This window comes from Lathyrus oleraceus, unplaced genomic scaffold, assembly GCF_024323335.1.
Source record: "Lathyrus oleraceus cultivar Zhongwan6 unplaced genomic scaffold, CAAS_Psat_ZW6_1.0 chrUn0046, whole genome shotgun sequence".
In the NCBI taxonomy this organism is placed as follows: domain Eukaryota; kingdom Viridiplantae; phylum Streptophyta; class Magnoliopsida; order Fabales; family Fabaceae; genus Lathyrus; species Lathyrus oleraceus.
In genome coordinates this window covers 290-22,764 of record NW_026112437.1, presented here as the reverse complement: position 1 = coordinate 22,764, position 22,475 = coordinate 290, and the positions used below count along the sequence as shown (strand labels likewise).

The 22,475-nt window shown below is 46.8% G+C and overlaps 1 protein-coding gene across 1 annotated transcript in view; it reads left to right on the top strand.

Annotated features, from left to right (window-relative positions):
* Nucleotides 1–22,248, top strand: part of LOC127112148 (uncharacterized) — a 66,464-nt gene extending 44,216 nt beyond the window's left edge. Inside the window, exons 15-35 of the mRNA XM_051046271.1 lie at nucleotides 45–123; nucleotides 240–369; nucleotides 1,303–1,537; nucleotides 2,243–2,374; nucleotides 2,493–2,667; nucleotides 2,784–2,924; nucleotides 3,620–3,760; nucleotides 5,282–5,422; nucleotides 7,997–8,196; nucleotides 9,656–9,794; nucleotides 10,266–10,395; nucleotides 11,339–11,454; nucleotides 11,926–12,055; nucleotides 14,662–14,841; nucleotides 15,486–15,663; nucleotides 17,132–17,207; nucleotides 17,716–17,841; nucleotides 17,948–18,064; nucleotides 19,364–19,504; nucleotides 20,201–20,499; nucleotides 22,089–22,248. Coding sequence (XP_050902228.1) covers nucleotides 45–123; nucleotides 240–369; nucleotides 1,303–1,537; nucleotides 2,243–2,374; nucleotides 2,493–2,667; nucleotides 2,784–2,924; nucleotides 3,620–3,760; nucleotides 5,282–5,422; nucleotides 7,997–8,196; nucleotides 9,656–9,794; nucleotides 10,266–10,395; nucleotides 11,339–11,454; nucleotides 11,926–12,055; nucleotides 14,662–14,841; nucleotides 15,486–15,663; nucleotides 17,132–17,207; nucleotides 17,716–17,841; nucleotides 17,948–18,064; nucleotides 19,364–19,504; nucleotides 20,201–20,499; nucleotides 22,089–22,248 — 3,166 coding nt within the window. The remainder of the gene's footprint in view (nucleotides 1–44; nucleotides 124–239; nucleotides 370–1,302; nucleotides 1,538–2,242; nucleotides 2,375–2,492; nucleotides 2,668–2,783; nucleotides 2,925–3,619; nucleotides 3,761–5,281; nucleotides 5,423–7,996; nucleotides 8,197–9,655; nucleotides 9,795–10,265; nucleotides 10,396–11,338; nucleotides 11,455–11,925; nucleotides 12,056–14,661; nucleotides 14,842–15,485; nucleotides 15,664–17,131; nucleotides 17,208–17,715; nucleotides 17,842–17,947; nucleotides 18,065–19,363; nucleotides 19,505–20,200; nucleotides 20,500–22,088) is intronic.
* Nucleotides 22,249–22,475: the final 227 nt, after the last annotated feature.

Genomic DNA, 22,475 nt, shown 5'->3' with positions numbered 1-22,475 from the left:
CAACTTGAACTCGATCTGAAACTTGGCGTTTATCGCCATAACAGCCATAGCAAGAAATGGACAAGAATCATCGCTGACGAGGATTTCCGATTTCCACCGGATACCAAAACAGAGGTGCTACGGGTAATGACTTTTTATCGCCATAACTTTATTTCTTTTATTAGAGTTTAATTTTTGCTTTTATTGAGATCAGTTTTGTCACTGTTTTGTGTTTTTATTTTCCATTTTGATATGTATAGCAAAAATGGCGTCGGATGCGCAAGGATGATCCAAAACTCTCCATTCTTTTGAGTGGACCATCTCGCTTGGAGGATGAAATGCTAGGGTTGGGAGGTACTCCCGGTGGTGTTCCTCTTGCAGCCCTCGAAGGTGTTTCTCTTGTGGCTCCCGACGGCGTTCCTCTTGCTGCTCTCGAAGGTGTTACTCTTGTGGCTCCCGACGGAGTTCCTCTTGCTGCTCCTGTCAGTGTTTCTATTGCGGCTCCCGACGGCGTTACTCCTCCTCCCAACGGCTTACCTCTTGTGGCTCCCGTCCGTGTTCCTCCTCCTCCCGACGACATTTTCCTCCTCCTCCCGAAGACAGTCCTCTTACGGCTCCCGACGGGGTTCCTCCTCCTCCTCCTCCCAATGATATTCCTCACGTGGCTTCCGATGATCTTCATCTCAGGTATGTCTATCACTTTTCCATTTCGCTATTTCAGTGTTGTGAATTTCTTTGTTGTTATATTCATTTGTTTGATTTTGATGTTGTACCTTTGGAAATCTAAACCTCTTTGACTTTCAAGAACCCTAATGGCTCAACGTTAACAACGCGCCGCACCATTTGTGTTTACTCCGCAACTTGAACTCGATCTGAAACGTGGCGTTTATCGCCATAACAGACATAGAAAGAAATGGACAAGAATCATCGCTGACGAGGATTTCCGATTTCCACCGGATACCAAAACAGAGGTGCTACGGGTAATGATTTTTTATCGCCATAACTTTATTTCTTTTATTAGAGTTTAATTTTTGCTTTTACTGAGATCAGTTTTGTCACTGTTTTGTTTTTTTATTTTCCATTTTGATATGTATAGCAAAAATGGCGTCGGATGCGCAAGGATGATCCAAAACTCTCCATTCTTTTGAGTGGACCATCTCGCTTGGCGGATCAAATGCTAGGGTTGGGAGGCACTCCCGGCGACTCTCGAAGGTGTTTCTCTTGTTGCTCCCGGCGGTGTTCCTCTTGCGGCTCTCGAAGGTGTTTCTCTTGTGGCTCCCGACAGCGTTCCTCTTGCTGCTCTCGAAGGTGTTTCTCTTGTAGCTCCCGACGGTGTTCCTCTTGCTGCTCCTGTCAGTGTTTCTCCTGCGGGTCCCGACGGTGTTACTCCTCCTCCCACAGGCTTTCCTCTTGTGGCTCCCGTCGGTGTTCCTCCTCCTCCCGACGACATTCATCCTCCTCCTCCCGACGGCAGTCCTCTTACGGTTCCCGACGGGGTTCCTCCTCCTCCTCCTCCCAATGATATTCCTCTTGTGGCTTCCGATGATCTTCATCTCAGGTATGTCTATACCTTTTCCATTTTGCTATTTCAGTGTTGTGACTTTCTTTGTGGTTATATTCATTTGTTTGATTTTGATGTTGAACCTATGGAAATCTAAACCTCTTTGACTTTCAAGAACCCTAATGGCTCAACGTCAACAACGCGCCGCACCATTTGTGTTTACTCCGCAACTCGAACTCGATCTGAAACGTGGTGTTTATCGCCATAACAGCCATAGCCAGAAATGGACAAGTATCATCGCTGACGAGGATTTCCGATTTCCATTGGATACCAAAACAGAGGTCCTACGGGTAACGATTTTTTATCGCCATAACTTTATTTCTTTTATTAGAGTTTAAATTTTGCTTTTACTGAGATCAGTTTTTTCACTGTTTTGTGTTTTTATTTTCCATTTTGATATGTATTGCAAAAATGGCGTCGGATGCGCAACGATGATCCAAAACTCTCCATTCTTTTGAGTGGACCATCTCGCTTGGCGGATGAAATGCTAGGGTTGGGAGGCACTCCCGGCGGTGTTCCTCTTGCGGCTCTCGAAGGTGTTTCTCTTGTGGCTCCCGACGGCGTTCCTCTTGCTGCTCTCGAAGGTGTTTCTGTTGTGGCTCCCGACCGCGTTCCTCTTGCTGCTCCTGTCAGTGTTTCTCTTGCGGCTCCCGACGGCGTTACTCCTCCTCCCAATGGCTTTCCTCTTGTGGCTCCCGTCAGTGCTCCTCCTCCTCCCGACGACATTCTTCGTCCTCCTCCCGACGGCAGTCCTCTTACGGCTCCCGACGGGGTTCCTCCACCGCCTCCTCCCAATGATCTTCCTCTTGTGGCTTCCGATGATCTTCATCTCAGGTATGTCTATACCTTTTCCATTTTGCTATTTCAGTGCTGTGAATTTCTTTGTGGTTATATTCATTTGTTTGATTTTGATGTTGAACCTATGGAAATCTAAACCTCTTTGACTTTCAAGAACCCTAATGGCTCAACGTCAACAACGCGCCGCACCATTTGTGTTTACTCCGCAACTCGAACTCGATCTGAAACGTGGCGTTTATCGCCATAACAGACATAGAAAGAAATGGACAAGAATCATCGCTGACGAGGATTTCCGATTTTCACCGGATACCAAAACAGAGGTGCTACAGGTAATGATTTTTTATCGCCATAACTTTATTTCTTCTATTAGAGTTTAATTTTTGCTTTTACTGAGATCGGTTTTGTCACTGTTTTGTGTTTTTATTTTCCATTTTGATATGTATAGCAAAAATGGCGTCGGATGCGCAAGGATGATCCAAAACTCTCCATTCTTTTGAGTGGACCATCTCGCTTGGCGGATGAAATGCTAGGGTTAGGAGGTACTCCCGGTGGTGTTCCTCTTGCAGCCCTTGAAGGTGTTTCTCTTGTGGCTCCCGACGGCGTTCCTCTTGCTGCTCTCGAAGGTGTTTCTCTTGTGGCTCCCGACGGAGTTCCTCTTGCTGCTCCTGTCAGTGTTTCTCTTGCGGCTCCCGACGGCGTTACTCCTCCTCCCAACGGCTTTCCTCTTGTGGCTCCCGTCCGTGTTCCTCCTCCTCCCGACGACATTCGCCTCCTCCTCCCGACGACAGTCCTCTTACGGCTTCCGACGGGGTTCCTCCTCCTCCTCCTCCCAATGATCTTCCTCTTGTGGCTTCCGATGATCTTCATCTCAGGTATGTCTATACCTTTTCCATTTTGCTATTTCAGTGTTGTGAATTTCTTTGTGGTTATATTCATTTGTTTGATTTTGATGTTGAACCTATGGAAATCTAAACCTCTTTGACTTTCAAGAACCCTAATGGCTCAACGTTAACAACGCGCCGCACCATTTGTGTTTACTCCGCAACTTGAACTCGATCTGAAACGTGGCGTTTATCGCCATAACAGCCATAGCAAGAAATGGACAAGAATCATCGCTGACGAGGATTTCCGATTTCCACCGGATACCAAAACAGAGGTGCTACGGGTAATGATTTTTTATCGCCATAACTTTATTTCTTTTATTAGAGTTTAATTTTTGCTTTTACTGAGATCAGTTTTGTCACTGTTTTGTTTTTTTATTTTCCATTTTGATATGTATAGCAAAAATGGCGTCGGATGCGCAAGGATGATCCAAAACTCTCCATTCTTTTGAGTGGACCATCTCGCTTGGCGGATGAAATGCTAGGGTTGGGAGGCACTCCCGGTGGTGTTCCTCTTGCAGCCCTCGAAGGTGTTTCTCTTGTGGCTCCCGACGGCGTTCCTCTTGCTGCTCTCGAAGGTGTTACTCTTGTGGCTCCCGACGGAGTTCCTCTTGCTGCTCCTGTCAGTGTTTCTATTGCGGCTCCCGACGGCGTTACTCCTCCTCCCAACGGCTTACCTCTTGTGGCTCCCGTCCGTGTTCCTCCTCCTCCCGACGACATTCGCCTCCTCCTCCCGAAGACAGTCCTCTTACGGCTTCCGACGGGGTTCCTCCTCCTCCTCCTCCTCCCAATGATCTTCCTCTTGTGGCTTCCGATGATCTTCATCTCAGGTATGTCTATACCTTTTCCATTTTGCTATTTCAGTGTTGTGAATTTCTTTGTGGTTATATTCATTTGTTTGATTTTGATGTTGAACCTTTGGAAATCTAAACCTCTTTGACTTTCAAGAACCCTAATGGCTCAACGTTAACAACGCGCCGCACCATTTGTGTTTACTCCGCAACTTGAACTCGATCTGAAACGTGGCGTTTATCGCCATAACAGCCATAGCAAGAAATGGACAAGAATCATCGCTGACGAGGATTTCCGATTTCCACCGGATACCAAAACAGAGGTGCTACGGGTAATGATTTTTTATCGCCATAACTTTATTTCTTTTATTAGAGTTTAATTTTTGCTTTTACTGAGATCAGTTTTGTCACTGTTTTGTTTTTTTATTTTCCATTTTGATATGTATAGCAAAAATGGCGTCGGATGCGCAAGGATGATCCAAAACTCTCCATTCTTTTGAGTGGACCATCTCGCTTGGCGGATCAAATGCTAGGGTTGGGAGGCACTCCCGGCGGCTCTCGAAGGTGTTTCTCTTGTTGCTCCCGACGGCGTTCCTCTTGCGGCTCTCGAAGGTGTTTCTCTTGTGGCTCCCGACGGCGTTCTTCTTGCTGCTCCTGTTAGTGTTTCTCTTGCGGCTCCAGACGGTGTTACTCCTCCTCCCAACGGCTTTCCTCTTGTGGCTCCCGTCGGTGTTCCTCCTCCTCCCGACGACATTCGTTCTCCTCCTCCCGACGACAGTCCTCTTACGGCTCCCGACGGGGTTCCTCCTCCTCCTCCTCCCAATGATCTTCCTCTTGTGGCTTCCGATGATCTTCATCTCAGGTATGTCTATACCTTTTCCATTTTGCTATTTCAGAGCTGTGAATTTCTTTGTGGTTATATTCATTTGTTTGATTTTGATGTTGAACCTATGGAAATCTAAACCTCTTTGACTTTCAAGAACCCTAATGGCTCAACGTTAACAACGCGCCGCACCATTTGTGTTTACTCCGCAACTTGAACTCGATCTGAAACGTGGCGTTTATCGCCATAACAGCCATAGCAAGAAATGGACAAGAATCATCGCTGACGAGGATTTCCGATTTCCACCGGATACCAAAACAGAGGTGCTACGGGTAATGATTTTTTATCGCCATAACTTTATTTCTTTTATTAGAGTTTAATTTTTGCTTTTACTGAGATCAGTTTTGTCACTGTTTTGTTTTTTTATTTTCCATTTTGATATGTATAGCAAAAATGGCGTCGGATGCGCAAGGATGATCCAAAACTCTCCATTCTTTTGAGTGGACCATCTCGCTTGGCGGATGAAATGCTAGGGTTGGGAGGCACTCCCGGTGGTGTTCCTCTTGCAGCCCTCGAAGGTGTTTCTCTTGTGGCTCCCGACGGCGTTCCTCTTGCTGCTCTCGAAGGTGTTACTCTTGTGGCTCCCGACGGAGTTCCTCTTGCTGCTCCTGTCAGTGTTTCTATTGCGGCTCCCGACGGTGTTACTCCTCCTCCCAACGGCTTACCTCTTGTGGCTCCCGTCGTGTTCCTCCTCCTCCCGACGACATTCGCCTCCTCCTCCCGAAGACAGTCCTCTTACGGCTTCCGACGGGGTTCCTCCTCCTCCTCCTCCTCCCAATGATCTTCCTCTTGTGGCTTCCGATGATCTTAATCTCAGGTATGTCTATACCTTTTCCATTTTGCTATTTCAGTGTTGTGAATTTCTTTGTGGTTATATTCATTTGTTTGATTTTGATGTTGAACCTTTGGAAATCTAAACCTCTTTGACTTTCAAGAACCCTAATGGCTCAACGTTAACAACGCGCCGCACCATTTGTGTTTACTCCGCAACTTGAACTCGATCTGAAACGTGGCGTTTATCGCCATAACAGCCATAGAAAGAAATGGACAAGAATCATCGCTGACGAGGATTTCCGATTTCCACCGGATACCAAAACAGAGGTGCTACGGGTAATGATTTTTTATCGCCATAACTTTATTTCTTTTATTAGAGTTTAATTTTTGCTTTTACTGAGATCAGTTTTGTCACTGTTTTGTGTTTTTATTTTCCATTTTGATATGTATAGCAAAAATGGCGTCGGATGCGCAAGGATGATCCAAAACTCTCCATTCTTTTGAGTGGACCATCTCGCTTGGCGGATCAAATGCTAGGGTTGGGAGGCACTCCCGGCGGCTCTCGAAGGTGTTTCTCTTGTGGCTCCCGACGGCGTTCCTCTTGCGGCTCTCGAAGGTGTTTTCTCTTGTGGCTCCCGACGGCGTTCCTCTTGCTGCTCCTGTCAGTGTTTCTTTGCGGCTCCAGACGGTGTTACTCCTCCTCCCAACGGCTTTCCTCTTGTGGCTCCCGTCGGTGTTCCTCCTCCTCCCGACGACATTCGTTCTCCTCCTCCCGACGACAGTCCTCTTACGGCTCCCGACGGGGTTCCTCCTCCTCCTCCTCCCAATGATCTTCCTCTTGTGGCTTCCGATGATCTTCATCTCAGGTATGTCTATACCTTTTCCATTTTGCTATTTCAGGGCTGTGAATTTCTTTGTGGTTATATTCATTTGTTTGATTTTGATGTTGAACCTATGGAAATCTAAACCTCTTTGACTTTCAAGAACCCTAATGGCTCAACGTTAACAACGCGCCGCACCATTTGTGTTTACTCCGCAACTTGAACTCGATCTGAAACGTGGCGTTTATCGCCATAACAGCCATAGCAAGAAATGGACAAGAATCATCGCTGACGAGGATTTCCGATTTCCACCGGATACCAAAACAGAGGTGCTACGGGTAATGATTTTTTATCGCCATAACTTTATTTCTTTTATTAGAGTTTAATTTTTGCTTTTACTGAGATCAGTTTTGTCACTGTTTTGTGTTTTTATTTTCCATTTTGATAAGTATAGCAAAAATGGCGTCGGATGCGCAAGGATGATCCAAAACTCTCCATTCTTTTGAGTGGACCATCTCGCTTGGCTGATGAAATGCTAGGGTTGGGAGGCACTCCCGGTGGTGTTCCTCTTGCAGCCCTCGAAGGTGTTTCTCTTGTGGCTCCCGACGGCGTTCCTCTTGCTGCTCTCGAAGGTGTTTCTCTTGTGGCTCCCGACGGAGTTCCTCTTGCTGCTCCTGTCAGTGTTTCTATTGCGGCTCCCGACGGTGTTACTCCTCCTCCCAACGGCTTTCCTCTTGTGGCTCCCGTCCGTGTTCCTCCTCCTCCCGACGACATTCGCCTCCTCCTCCTCCGAAGACAGTCCTCTTACGGCTTCCGACGGGGTTCCTCCTCCTCCTCCTCCTCCCAATGATCTTCCTCTTGTGGCTTCCGATGATCTTCATCTCAGGTATGTCTATACCTTTTCCATTTTGCTATTTCAGTGTTGTGAATTTCTTTGTGGTTATATTCATTTGTTTGATTTTGATGTTGAACCTTTGGAAATCTAAACCTCTTTGACTTTCAAGAACCCTAATGGCTCAACGTTAACAACGCGCCGCACCATTTGTGTTTACTCCGCAACTTGAACTCGATCTGAAACGTGGCGTTTATCGCCATAACAGCCATAGAAAGAAATGGACAAGAATCATCGCTGACGAGGATTTCCGATTTCCACCGGATACCAAAACAGAGGTGCTACGGGTAATGATTTTTTATCGCCATAACTTTATTTCTTTTATTAGAGTTTAATTTTTGCTTTTACTGAGATCAGTTTTGTCACTGTTTTGTGTTTTTATTTTCCATTTTGATATGTATAGCAAAAATGGCGTCGGATGCGCAAGGATGATCCAAAACTCTCCATTCTTTTGACTGGACCATCTCGCTTGGCGGATCAACTGCTAGGCTTGGGAGGCACTCCCGGCGGCTCTCGAAGGTGTTTCTCTTGTGGCTCCCGACGGCGTTCCTCTTGCGGCTCTCGAAGGTGTTTCTCTTGTGGCTCCCGACGGCTTTGCTCTTGCTGCTCCTGTCAGTGTTTCTCTGCTCCCGACCGCGGTGTTACTCCTCCTCCCAACGGCTTTCCTCTTGTGGCTCCCGTCGTTGTTCCTCCTCCTCCCGACGACATTCGTCCTCCTCCTCCCGACGACAGTCCTCTTACGGCTTCCGACGGGGTTCCTCCTCCTCCTACTCCCAATGATCTTCCTCTTGTGGCTTCCGATGATCTTCATCTCAGGTATGTCTATACCTTTTCCATTTTTCTATTTCAGAGCTGTGAATTTCTTTGTGGTTATATTCATTTGTTTGATTTTGATGTTGAACCTATGGAAAATTAAACCTCTTTGACTTTCAAGAACCCTAATGGCTCAACGTTAACAACGCGCCGCACCATTTGTGTTTACTCCGCAACTTGAACTCGATCTGAAACGTGGCGTTTATCGCCATAACAGCCATAGCAAGAAATGGACAAGAATCATCGCTGACGAGGATTTCCGATTTCCACCGGATACCAAAACAGAGGTGCTACGGGTAATGATTTTTTATCGCCATAACTTTATTTCTTTTATTAGAGTTTAATTTTTGCTTTTACTGAGATCAGTTTTGTCACTGTTTTGTGTTTTTATTTTCCATTTTGATATGTATAGCAAAAATGGCGTCGGATGCGCAAGGATGATCCAAAACTCTCCATTCTTTTGAGTGGACCATCTCGCTTGGCTGATGAAATGCTAGGGTTGGGAGGCACTCCCGGTGGTGTTCCTCTTGCGGCCCTCGAAGGTGTTTCTCTTGTGGCTCCCGACGGCGTTCCTCTTGCTGCTCTCGAAGGTGTTACTCTTGTGGCTCCCGACGGAGTTCCTCTTGCTGCTCCTGTCAGTGTTTCTTTGCGGCTCCCGACGGTGTTACTCCTCCTCCCAACGGCTTACCTCTTGTGGCTCCCGTCGGTGTTCCTCCTCCTCCCGACGACATTCGCCTCCTCCTCCCGAAGACAGTCCTCTTACGGCTTCCGACGGGGTTCCTCCTCCTCCTCCTCCTCCAATGATCTTCCTCTTGTGGCTTCCGATGATCTTCATCTCAGGTATGTCTATACCTTTTCCATTTTGCTATTTCAGTGTTGTGAATTTCTTTGTGGTTATATTCATTTGTTTGATTTTGATGTTGAACCTTTGGAAATCTAAACCTCTTTGACTTTCAAGAACCCTAATGGCTCAACGTTAACAACGCGCCGCACCATTTGTTTTTACTCCGCAACTTGAACTCGATCTGAAACGTGGCGTTTATCGCCATAACAACCATAGCAAGAAATGGACAAGAATCATCGCTGACGAGGATTTCCGATTTCCACCGGATACCAAAACAGAGGTGCTACGGGTAATGATTTTTTTATCGCCATAACTTTATTTCTTTTATTAGAGTTTAATTTTTTTTTTACTGAGATCAGTTTTGTCACTGTTTTGTGTTTTTATTTTCCATTTTGATATGTATAGCAAAAATGGCGTCGGATGCGCAAGGATGATCCAAAACTCTCCATTCTTTTGAGTGGACCATCTCGCTTGGCGGATCAAATGCTAGGGTTGGGAGGCACTCCCGGCGGCTCTCGAAGGTGTTTCTCTTGTGGCTCCCGACGGCGTTCCTCTTGCGGCTCTCGAAGGTGTTTCTCTTGTGGCTCCCGACGGCTTTGCTCTTGCTGCTCCTGTCAGTGTTTCTCTTACGGCTCCAGACGGTGTTACTCCTCCTCCCAACGGCTTTCCTCTTGTGGCTCCCGTCGTTGTTCCTCCTCCTCTCGACGACATTCGTCCTCCTCCTCCCGACGACAGTCCTCTTACGGCTTCCGACGGGGTTCCTCCTCCTCCTCCTCCCAATGATCTTCCTCTTGTGGCTTCCGATGATCTTCATCTCAGGTATGTCTATACCTTTTCCATTTTTCTATTTCAGTGCTGTGAATTTCTTTGTGGTTATATTCATTTGTTTGATTTTGATGTTGAACCTATGGAAAATTAAACCTCTTTGACTTTCAAGAACCCTAATGGCTCAACGTTAACAACGCGCCGCACCATTTGTGTTTACTCCGCAACTTGAACTCGATCTGAAACGTGGCGTTTATCGCCATAACAGCCATAGCAAGAAATGGACAAGAATCATCGCTGACGAGGATTTCCGATTTCCACCGGATACCAAAACAGAGGTGCTACGGGTAATGATTTTTTATCGCCATAACTTTATTTCTTTTATTAGAGTTTAATTTTTGCTTTTACTGAGATCAGTTTTGTCACTGTTTTGTGTTTTTATTTTCCATTTTGATATGTATAGCAAAAATGGCGTCGGATGCGCAAGGATGATCCAAAACTCTCCATTCTTTTGAGTGGACCATCTCGCTTGGCGGATGAAATGCTAGGGTTGGGAGGCACTCCCGGTGGTGTTCCTCTTGCAGCTCTCGAAGGTGTTTCTCTTGTGGCTCCCGACGGCGTTCCTCTTGCTGCTCTCGAAGGTGTTACTCTTGTGGCTCCCGACGGAGTTCCTCTTGCTGCTCCTGTCAGTGTTTCTATTGCGGCTCCCGACGGTGTTACTCCTCCTCCCAACGGCTTTCCTCTTGTGGCTCCCGTCCGTGTTCCTCCTCCTCCCGACGACATTCGCCTCCTCCTCCCGACGACAGTCCTCTTACGGCTTCCGACGGGGTTCCTCCTCCTCCTCCTCCTCCAATGATCTTCCTCTTGTGGCTTCCGATGATCTTCATCTCAGGTATGTCTATACCTTTTCCATTTTGCTATTTCAGTGTTGTGAATTTCTTTGTGGTTATATTCATTTGTTTGATTTTGATGTTGAACCTTTGGAAATCTAAACCTCTTTGACTTTCAAGAACCCTAATGGCTCAACGTTAACAACAACGCGCCGCACCATTTGTGTTTACTCCGCAACTTGAACTCGATCTGAAACGTGGCGTTTATCGCCATAACAGCCATAGCAAGAAATGGACAAGAATCATCGCTGACGAGGATTTCCGATTTCCACCGGATACCAAAACAGAGGTGCTACGGGTAATGATTTTTATCGCCATAACTTTATTTCTTTTATTAGAGTTTAATTTTTGCTTTTACTGAGATCAGTTTTGTCACTGTTTTGTGTTTTTATTTTCCATTTTGATATGTATAGCAAAAATGGCGTCGGATGCGCAAGGATGATCCAAAACTCTCCATTCTTTTGAGTGGACCATCTCGCTTGGCGGATGAAATGCTAGGGTTGGGAGGCACTCCCGGCGGCTCCTCGAAGGTGTTTCTCTTGTTGCTCCCGACGGCGTTCCTCTTGCGGCTCTCGAAGGTGTTTCTCTTGTGGCTCCCGACGGCTTTCTCTTGCTGCTCCTGTCAGTGTTTCTCTTACGGCTCCAGCCGGTGTTACTCCTCCTCCCAACGGCTTTCCTCTTGTGGCTCCCGTCGTTGTTCCTCCTCTCGACGACATTCGTCCTCCTCCTCCCGACGACAGTCCTCTTACGGCTTCCGACGGGGTTCCTCCTCCTCCTCCTCCCAATGATCTTCCTCTTGTGGCTTCCGATGATCTTCATCTCAGGTATGTCTATACCTTTTCCATTTTTCTATTTCAGAGCTGTGAATTTCTTTGTGGTTATATTCATTTGTTTGATTTTGATGTTGAACCTATGGAAATCTAAACCTCTTTGACTTTCAAGAACCCTAATGGCTCAACGTTAACAACGCGCCGCACCATTTGTGTTTACTCCGCAATTTGAACTCGATCTGAAACGTGGCGTTTATCGCCATAACAGCCATAGCAAGAAATGGACAAGAATCATCGCTGACGAGGATTTCCGATTTCCACCGGATACCAAAACAGAGGTGCTACGGGTAATGATTTTTTATCGCCATAACTTTATTTCTTTTATTAGAGTTTAATTTTTGCTTTTACTGAGATCAGTTTTGTCACTGTTTTGTGTTTTTATTTTCCATTTTGATATGTATAGCAAAAATGGCGTCGGATGCGCAAGGATGATCCAAAACTCTCCATTCTTTTGAGTGGACCATCTCGCTTGGCGGATGAAATGCTAGGGTTGGGAGGCACTCCCGGTGGTGTTCCTCTTGCAGCTCTCGAAGGTGTTTCTCTTGTGGCTCCCGACGGCGTTCCTCTTGCTGCTCTCGAAGGTGTTTCTCTTGTGGCTCCCGACGGAGTTCCTCTTGCTGCTCCTGTCAGTGTTTCTCTTGCGGCTCCCGACGGTTTACTCCTCCTCCCAACGGCTTTCCTCTTGTGGCTCCCGTCGGTGTTCCTCCTCCTCCCGACGACATTCGCCTCCTCCTCCCGACGACAGTCCTCTTACGGCTTCCGACGGGGTTCCTCCTCCTCCTCCTCCTCCCAATGATCTTCCTCTTGTGGCTTCCGATGATCTTCATCTCAGGTATGTCTATACCTTTTCCATTTTGCTATTTCAGTGTTGTGAATTTCTTTGTGGTTATATTCATTTGTTTGATTTTGATGTTGAACCTATGGAAATCTAAACCTCTTTGACTTTCAAGAACCCTAATGGCTCAACGTCAACAACGCGCCGCACCATTTGTGTTTACTCCGCAACTCGAACTCGATCTGAAACGTGGCGTTTATCGCCATAACAGCCATAGCAAGAAATGGACAAGAATCATCGCTGACGAGGATTCCGATTTCCACCGGATACCAAAACAGAGGTGCTACGGGTAATGATTTTTTATCGCCATAACTTTATTTCTTTTATTAGAGTTTAATTTTTGCTTTTACTGAGATCAGTTTTGTCACTGTTTTGTGTTTTTATTTTCCATTTTGATATGTATAGCAAAAATGGCGTCGGATGCGCAAGGATGATCCAAAACTCTCCATTCTTTTGAGTGGACCATCTCGCTTGGCGGATGAAATGCTAGGGTTGGGAGGCACTCCCGGCGGCTCTCGAAGGTGTTTCTCTTGTTGCTCCCGACGGCGTTCCTCTTTGCGGCTCTCGAAGGTGTTTCTCTTGTGGCTCCCGACGGCTTTCCTCTTGCTGCTCCTGTCAGTGTTTCTCTTGCGGCTCCCGACGGTGTTACTCTCCTCCTCCCAACGGCTTTCCTCTTGTGGCTCCCGTCGTTGTTCCTCCTCCTCCCGACGACATTCGTCCTCCTCCTCCCGACGACAGTCCTCTTACGGCTTCCGACGGGGTTCCTCCTCCTCCTCCTCCCAATGATCTTCCTCTTGTGGCTTCCGATGATCTTCATCTCAGGTATGTCTATACCTTTTCCATTTTTCTATTTCAGTGCTGTGAATTTCTTTGTGGTTATATTCATTTGTTTGATTTTGATGTTGAACCTATGGAAATCTAAACCTCTTTGACTTTCAAGAACCCTAATGGCTCAACGTTAACAACGCGCCGCACCATTTGTGTTTACTCCGCAACTTGAACTCGATCTGAAACGTGGCGTTTATCGCCATAACAGCCATAGCAAGAAATGGACAAGAATCATCGCTGACGAGGATTTCCGATTTCCACCGGATACCAAAACAGAGGTGCTACGGGTAATGATTTTTTATCGCCATAACTTTATTTCTTTTATTAGAGTTTAATTTTTGCTTTTACTGAGATCAGTTTTGTCACTGTTTTGTGTTTTTATTTTCCATTTTGATATGTATAGCAAAAATGGCGTCGGATGCGCAAGGATGATCCAAAACTCTCCATTCTTTTGAGTGGACCATCTCGCTTGGCGATGAAATGCTAGGGTTGGGAGGCACTCCCGGCGGTGTTCCTCTTGCGGCTCTCGAAGGTGTTTCTCTTGTGGCTCCCGACGGCGTTCCTCTTGCTGCTCTCGAAGGTGTTTCTCTTGTGGCTCCCGACGGCGTTCCTCTTGCTGCTCCTGTCAGTGTTTCTCTTGCGGCTCCCGACGGTGTTACGTTACTCCTCCTCCCAACGGCTTTCCTCTTGTGGCTCCCGTCCGTGTTCCTCCTCCTCCCGACGACATTCGCCTCCTCCTCCCGACGACAGTCCTCTTACGGCTTCCGACGGGGTTCCTCCTCCTCCTCCTCCTCCCAATGATCTTCCTCTTGTGGCTTCCGATGATCTTCATCTCAGGTATGTCTATACCTTTTCCATTTTGCTATTTCAGTGTTGTGAATTTCTTTGTGGTTATATTCATTTGTTTGATTTTGATGTTGAACCTATGGAAATCTAAACCTCTTTGACTTTCAAGAACCCTAATGGCTCAACGTCAACAACGCGCCGCACCATTTGTTTTTACTCCGCAACTTGAACTCGATCTGAAACGTGGCGTTTATCGCCATAACAGCCATAGCAAGAAATGGACAAGAATCATCGCTGACGAGGATTTCCGATTTCCACCGGATACCAAAACAAGGTGCTACGGGTAATGATTTTTTATCGCCATAACTTTATTTCTTTTATTAGAGTTTAATTTTTGCTTTTACTGAGATCAGTTTTGTCACTGTTTTGTGTTTTTATTTTCCATTTTGATATGTATAGCAAAAATGGCGTCGGATGCGCAAGGATGATCCAAAACTCTCCATTCTTTTGAGTGGACCATCTCGCTTGGCGGATGAAATGCTAGGGTTGGGAGGCACTCCCGGCGGCTCTCGAAGGTGTTTCTCTTGTGGCTCCCGACGGCGTTCCTCTTGCGCTCTCGAAGGTGTTTCTCTTGTGGCTCCCGACGGCTTCCTCTTGCTGCTCCTGTCAGTGTTTCTCTTGCGGCTCCAGACGGTGTTACTCCTCCTCCCAACGGCTTTCCTCTTGTGGCTCCCGTCGTTGTTCCTCCTCCTCGACGACATTCGTCCTCCTCCTCCCGACGACAGTCCTCTTACGGCTTCCGACGGGGTTCCTCCTCCTCCTCTCTCCCAATGATCTTCCTCTTGTGGCTTCCGATGATCTTCATCTCAGGTATGTCTATACCTTTTCCATTTTTCTATTTCAGTGCTGTGAATTTCTTTGTGGTTATATTCATTTGTTTGATTTTGATGTTGAACCTATGGAAATCTAAACCTCTTTGACTTTCAAGAACCCTAATGGCTCAACGTCAACAACGCGCCGCACCATTTGTGTTTACTCCGCAACTTGAACTCGATCTGAAACGTGGCGTTTATCGCCATAACAGCCATAGCAAGAAATGGACAAGAATCATCGCTGACGAGGATTTCCGATTTCCACCGGATACCAAAACAGAGGTGCTACGGGTAATGATTTTTTATCGCCATAACTTTATTTCTTTTATTAGAGTTTAATTTTTGCTTTTACTGAGATCAGTTTTGTCACTGTTTTGTGTTTTTATTTTCCATTTTGATATGTATAGCAAAAATGGCGTCGGATGCGCAAGGATGATCCAAAACTCTCCATTCTTTTGAGTGGACCATCTCGCTTGGCGGATGAAATGCTAGGGTTGGGAGGCACTCCCGGCGGCTCTCGAAGGTGTTTCTCTCTTGTGGCTCCCGACGGCGTTCCTCTTGCTGCTCTCGAAGGTGTTTCTCTTGTGGCTCCCGACGGCGTTCCTCTTGCTGCTCCTGTCAGTGTTTCTCTTGCGGCTCCAGACGGCGTTACTCCCTCCTCCCAACGGCTTTCCTCTTGTGGCTCCCGTCGTGTTCCTCCTCCTCCCGACGACATTCGTCTCCTCCTCCCGACGACAGTCCTCTTACGGCTTCCGACGGGTTCCTCCTCCTCCTCTCCCAATGATCTTCCTCTTGTGGCTTCCGATGATCTTCATCTCAGGTATGTCTATACCTTTTCCATTTTTCTATTTCAGTGCTGTGAATTTCTTTGTGGTTATATTCATTTGTTTGATTTTGATGTTGAACCTATGGAAATCTAAACCTCTTTGACTTTCAAGAACCCTAATGGCTCAACGTTAACAACGCGCCGCACCATTTGTGTTTACTCCGCAACTCGAACTCGATCTGAAACGTGGCGTTTATCGCCATAACAGCCATAGCAAGAAATGGACAAGAATCATCGGTGACGAGGATTTCCGATTTCCACCGGATACCAAAACAGAGGTGCTACGGGTAATGATTTTTTATCACCATAACTTTATTTCTTTTATTAGAGTTTAATTTTTGCTTTTACTTAGATCAGTTTTGTCACTGTTTTGTGTTTTTATTTTCCATTTTGATATGTATAGCAAAAATGGCGTCGGATGCGCAAGGATGATCCAAAACTCTCCATTCTTTGAGTGGACCATCTCGCTTGGCGGATGAAATGCTAGGGTTGGGAGGCACTCCCGGCGGCCTCTTGCGCTCGAAGGTGTTTCTCTTGTGGCTCCCGACGGCGTTCCTCTTGCTGCTCTCGAAGGTGTTTCTCTTGTGGCTCCCGACGGCGTTCCTCTTGCTGCTCCTGTCAGTGTTTCTCTTGCGGCTCCCGACGGGTTACTCCTCCTCCCAACGGCTTTCCTCTTGTGGCTCCCGTCGGTGTTCCTCCTCCTCCCGACGACATTCGTCCTCCTCCTCCCGACGCAGTCCTCTTACGGCTTCCGACGGGGTTCCTCCTCCTCCTCCTCCCAATGATCTTCCTCTTGTGGCTTCCGATGATCTTCATCTCAGGTATGTCTATACCTTTTCCATTTTTCTATTTCAGTGCTGTGAATTTCTTTGTGGTTATATTCATTTGTTTGATTTTGATGTTGAACCTATGGAAATCTAAACCTCTTTGACTTTCAAGAACCCTAATGGCTCAACGTCAACAACGCGCCGCACCATTTGTGTTTACTCCGCAACTCGAACTCGATCTGAAACGTGGCGTTTATCGCCATAACAGCCATAGCAAGAAATGGACAAGAATCATCGCTGACGAGGATTTCCGATTTCCACCGGATACCAAACAGAGGTGCTACGGGTAATGATTTTTTATCGCCATAACTTTATTTCTTTTATTAGAGTTTAATTTTTGCTTTTACTGAGATCAGTTTTGTCACTGTTTTGTGTTTTTATTTTCCATTTTGATATGTATAGCAAAAATGGCGTCGGATGCGCAAGGATGATCCAAACTCTCCATTCTTTTGAGTGGACCATCTCGCTTGGCGGATGAAATGCTAGGGTTGGGAGGCACTCCCGGCGTCTCTCGAAGGTGTTTCTCTTGTGGCTCCCGACGGCGTTCCTCTTGCTGCTCTCGAAGGTGTTTCTCTTGTGGCTCCCGACGGCGTTCCTCTTGCTGCTCCTGTCAGTGTTTCTCTTTGCGGCTCCAGACGTGTTACTTACTCTCCTCCCAACGGCTTTCCTCTTGTGGCTCCCGTCGGTGTTCCTCCTCCTCCGACGACATTCGTCCTCCTCCTCCCGACGCAGTCCTCTTACGGCTTCCGACGGGGTTCCTCCTCCTCCTCCTCCAATGATCTTCCTCTTGTGGCTTCCGATGATCTTCATCTCAGGTATGTCTATACCTTTTCCATTTTCTATTTCAGTGCTGTGAATTTCTTTGTGGTTATATTCATTTGTTTGATTTTGATGTTGAACCTATGGAAATCTAAACCTCTTTGACTTTCAAGAACCCTAATGGCTCAACGTTAACAACGCGCCGCACCATTTGTGTTTACTCCGCAACTGAACTCGATCTGAAGTGGCGTTTATCGCCATAACAGCCATAGCAAGAAATGGACAAGAATCATCGCTGACGAGGATTTCCGATTTCCACCGGATACCAAAACAGAGTGCTACGGGTAATGATTTTTTATCGCCATAACTTTATTTCTTTTATTAGAGTTTAATTTTTGCTTTTACTGAGATCAGTTTTGTCACTGTTTTGTGTTTTTATTTTCCATTTTGATATGTATAGCAAAAATGGCGTCGGATGCGCAAGGATGATCCAAAACTCTCCATTCTTTTGAGTGGACCATCTCGCTTGGCGGATGAAATGCTAGGGTTGGGAGGCACTCCTCGCGCTCTCGAAGGTGTTTCTCTTGTGGCTCCCGACGGCGTTCCTCTTGCTGCTCTCGAAGGTGTTTCTCTTGTGGCTCCCGACGGCGTTCCTCTTGCTGCTCCTGTCAGTGTTTCTCTTGCGGCTCCAGACGGCGTTACTCCTCCTCCAACGGCTTTCCTCTGTGGCTCCCGTCGGTGTTCCTCCTCCTCCCGACGACATTCGTCCTCCTCCTCCCGACGACAGTCCTCTTACGGCTTCCGACGGGGTTCCTCCTCCTCCTCCTCCCAATGATCTTCCTCTTGTGGCTTCCGATGATCTTCATCTCAGGTATGTCTATACCTTTTCCATTTTCTATTTCAGTGCTGTGAATTTCTTTGGTTATATTCATTTGTTTGATTTTGATGTTGAACCTATGGAAATCTAAACCTCTTTGACTTTCAAGAACCCTAATGGCTCAACGTCAACAACGCGCCGCACCATTTGTGTTTACTCCGCAACTCGAACTCGATCTGAAACGTGGCGTTTATCGCCATAAACAGCCATAGCAAGAAATGGACAAGAATCATCGCTGACGAGGATTTCCGATTTCCACCGGATACCAAAAGAGGTGCTACGGGTAATGATTTTTTATCGCCATAACTTTATTTCTTTTATTAGAGTTTAATTTTTGCTTTTACTGAGATCAGTTTTGTCACTGTTTTGTGTTTTTATTTTCCATTTTGATATGTATAGCAAAAATGGCGTCGGATGCGCAAGGATGATCCAAAACTCACTCATTCTTTTGAGTGGACCATCTCGCTTGGCGGATGAAATGCTAGGGTTGGGAGGCACTCCCGTGGTGTTCCTCTTGCGGCCTCGAAGGTGTTTCTCTTGTGGCTCCCGACGGCGTTCCTCTTGCTGCTCTCGAAGGTTTTCTCTTGTGGCTCCCGACGAGTTCCTCTTGCTGCTCCTGTCAGTGTTTCTCTTGCGGCTCCCGACGGCGTTACTCCTCCTCCCAACGGCTTTCCTCTTGTGGCTCCCTCGGTGTTCCTCCTCCTCCGACGACATTCGCCTCCTCCTCCGACGACAGTCCTCTTACGGCTTCCGACGGGGTTCCTCCTCCTCCTCCTCCTCCCAATGATCTTCCTCTTGTGGCTTCCGATGATCTTCATCTCAGGTATGTCTATACCTTTTCCATTTTGCTATTTCAGTGCTGTGAATTTCTTTGTGGTTATATTCATTTGTTTGATTTTGATGTTGAACCTATGGAAATCTAAACCTCTTTGACTTTCAAGAACCCTAATGGCTCAACGTCAACAACGCGCCGCACCATTTGTGTTTACTCCGCAACTCGAACTCGATCTGAAACGTGGCGTTTATCGCCATAACAGCCATAGAAAGAAATGGACAAGAATCATCGCTGACGAGGATTTCCGATTTCCACCGGATACCAAACAGAGGTGCTACGGGTAATGATTTTTTATCGCCATAACTTTATTTCTTTTATTAGAGTTTAATTTTTTCTTTTACTGAGATCAGTTTTGTCACTGTTTTGTGTTTTTATTTTCCATTTTGATATGTATAGCAAAAATGGCGTCGGATGCGCAAGGATGATCCAAAACTCTCCATTCTTTTGAGTGGACCATCTCGCTTGGCGGATGAAATGCTAGGGTTGGGAGGCACTCCCGGTGGTGTTCCTCTTGCAGCCCTCGAAGGTGTTTCTCTTGTGGCTCCCGACGGCGTTCCTCTTGCTGCTCTCGAAGGTGTTTCTCTTGTGGCTCCCGACGGCGTTCCTCTTGCTGCTCCTGTCAGTGTTTCTCTTGCGGCTCCCGACGGCGTTACTCCTCCTCCCAACGCTTTCCTCTTGTGGCTCCCGTCGGTGTTCCTCTCCTCCTCCCGACGACATTCGTCCTCCTCCTCCCGACTCGAGATAGTCCTCTTACGGCTCCCGACGGGTTCCTCCTCCTCCTCTCCCAATGATCTTCCTCTTGTGGCTTCCGATGATCTTCATCTCAGTATGTCTATACCTTTTCCATTTTGCTATTTCAGTGCTGTGAATTTCTTTGTGGTTATATTCATTGTTTGATTTTGATGTTGAACCTATGGAAATCTAAACCTCTTTGACTTTCAAGAACCCTAATGGCTCAACGTAACAACGCGCCGCACCATTTGTTTTACTACTCCGCAACTCGAACTCGATCTGAAACGTGGCGTTTATCGCCATAACAGCCATAGCAAGAAATGGACAAGAATCATCGCTGACGAGGATTTCCGATTTCCACCGATACCAAAACAGAGGTGCTACGGGTAATGATTTTTTATCGCCATAACTTTATTTCTTTTATTAGAGTTTAATTTTTGCTTTTACTGAGATCAGTTTTGTCACTGTTTTGTGTTTTATTTTCCATTTTGATATGTATAGCAAAAATGGCGTCGGATGCGCAAGGATGATCCAAAACTCTCCATTCTTTTGAGTGGACCATCTCGCTTGGCGGATGAAATGCTAGGGTTGGAGGCACTCCCGGCGGTGTTCCTCTTGCGGCTCCTCGAAGGTGTTTCTCTTGTGGCTCCCGACGGCGTTCCTCCTCTTGCTGCTCAGGAAGGTGTTTCTCTTGTGGCTCCCGACGGAGTTCCTCTTGCTGCTCCTGTCAGTGTTTCTCTTGCGGCTCCGACGGCGTTACTCTCCTCCTCCCAACGGCTTTCCTCTTGTGGCTCCCGTCGGTGTTCCTCCTCCTCCTCCCGACGACATTCGCCTCCTCCTCCCGACGACAGTCCTCTTACGGCTCCCGACGGGGTTCCTCCTCCTCCTCCTCCCAATGATCTTCCTCTTGTGGCTTCCGATGATCTTCATCTCAGGTATGTCTATACCTTTTCCATTTTGCTATTTCAGTGTTGTGAATTTCTTTGTGGTTATATTCATTTGTTTGATTTTGATGTTGAACCTATGGAAATCTAAACCTCTTTGACTTTCAAGAACCCTAATGGCTCAACGTCAACAACGCGCCGCACCATTTGTGTTTACTCCGCAACTCGAACTCGATCTGAAACGTGGCGTTTATCGCCATAACAGCCATAGCAAGAAATGGACAAGAATCATCGCTGACGAGGATTTCCGATTTCCACCGGATACCAAAACAGAGGTGCTACGGGTAATGATTTTTTATCGCCATAACTTTATTTCTTTTATTAGTTTTAATTTTTGCTTTTACTGAGATCAGTTTTGTCACTGTTTTGTGTTTTTATTTTCCATTTTGATATGTATAGCAAAAATGGCGTCGGATGCGCAAGGATGATCCAAAACTCTCCATTCTTTTGAGTGGACCATCTCGCTTGGCGGATGAAATGCTAGGGTTGGGAGGCACTCCCGTGGTGTTCCTCTTGCGGCTCTCGAAGTGTTTCTCTTGTGGCTCCCGACGGCGTTCCTCTTGCTGCTCTCGAAGGTGTTTCTCTTTGGGCTCCCGACGAGTTCCTCTTGCTGCTCCTGTCAGTGTTTCTCTTGCGGCTCCCGACGGCGTTACTCCTCCTCCTCCCAACGGCTTTCCTCTTGTGGCTCCCGTCGTGTTCCTCCTCCTCCCGACGACATTCGTCCTCCTCCTCCCGACGACAGTCCTCTTACGGCTTCCGACGGGGTTCCTCCTCCTCCTCCTCCCATGATCTTCCTCTTGTGGCTTCCGATGATCTTCATCTCAGGTATGTCTATACCTTTTCCATTTTGCTATTTCAGTGTTGTGAATTTCTTTGTGGTTATATTCATTTGTTTGATTTTGATGTTGAACCTATGGAAATCTAAACTCTTTGACTTTCAAGAACCCTAATGGCTCAACGTCAACAACGCGCCGCACCATTTGTGTTACTCCGCAACTCGAACTCGATCTGAAACGTGGCGTTTATCGCCATAACAGCCATAGCAAGAAATGGACAAGAATCATCGCTGACGAGGATTTCCGATTTCCACCGATACCAAATAGAGGTGCTACGGGTAATGATTTTTATCGCCATAACTTTATTTCTTTTATTAGAGTTTATTTTTGCTTTTACTGAGATCAGTTTTTGTCACTGTTTTGTGTTTTTATTTTCCATTTGATATGTATAGCAAAAATGGCGTCGGATGCGCAAGGATGATCCAAAACTCTCCATTCTTTGAGTGGACCATCTCGCTTGGCGGATGAAATGCTAGGGTTGGGAGGCACTCCCGGCGGTGCTCTCTCGAAGGTGTTTCTCTTGTGGCTCCCGACGGCGTTCCTCTTGCTGCTCTCGAAGGTGTTTCTCTTGTGGCTTCCCGACGGCGTTCCTCTTGCTGCTCCTGTCAGTGTTTCTCTTGCGGCCCCGACGGCGTTACTCCTCCTCCCAACGGCTTCCCTTGTGGCTCCCGTCGGTGTTCCTCCTCCTCCCGACGACATTCGTCCTCCTCCTCCCGACGACAGTCCTCTTACGGCTTCCGACGGGTTCCTCCTCCTCCTCCTCCAATGATCTTCCTCTTGTGGCTTCCGATGATCTTCATCTCAGGTATGTCTATACCTTTTTCCATTTTGCTATTTCAGAGCTGTGAATTTCTTTGTGGTTATATTCATTTGTTGATTTTGATGTTGAACCTATGGAAAATTAAACCTCTTTGACTTTCAAGAACCCTAATGGCTCAACGTTAACAACGCGCCGCACATTTGTGTTTACTCCGCAACTCGAACTCGATCTGAAAC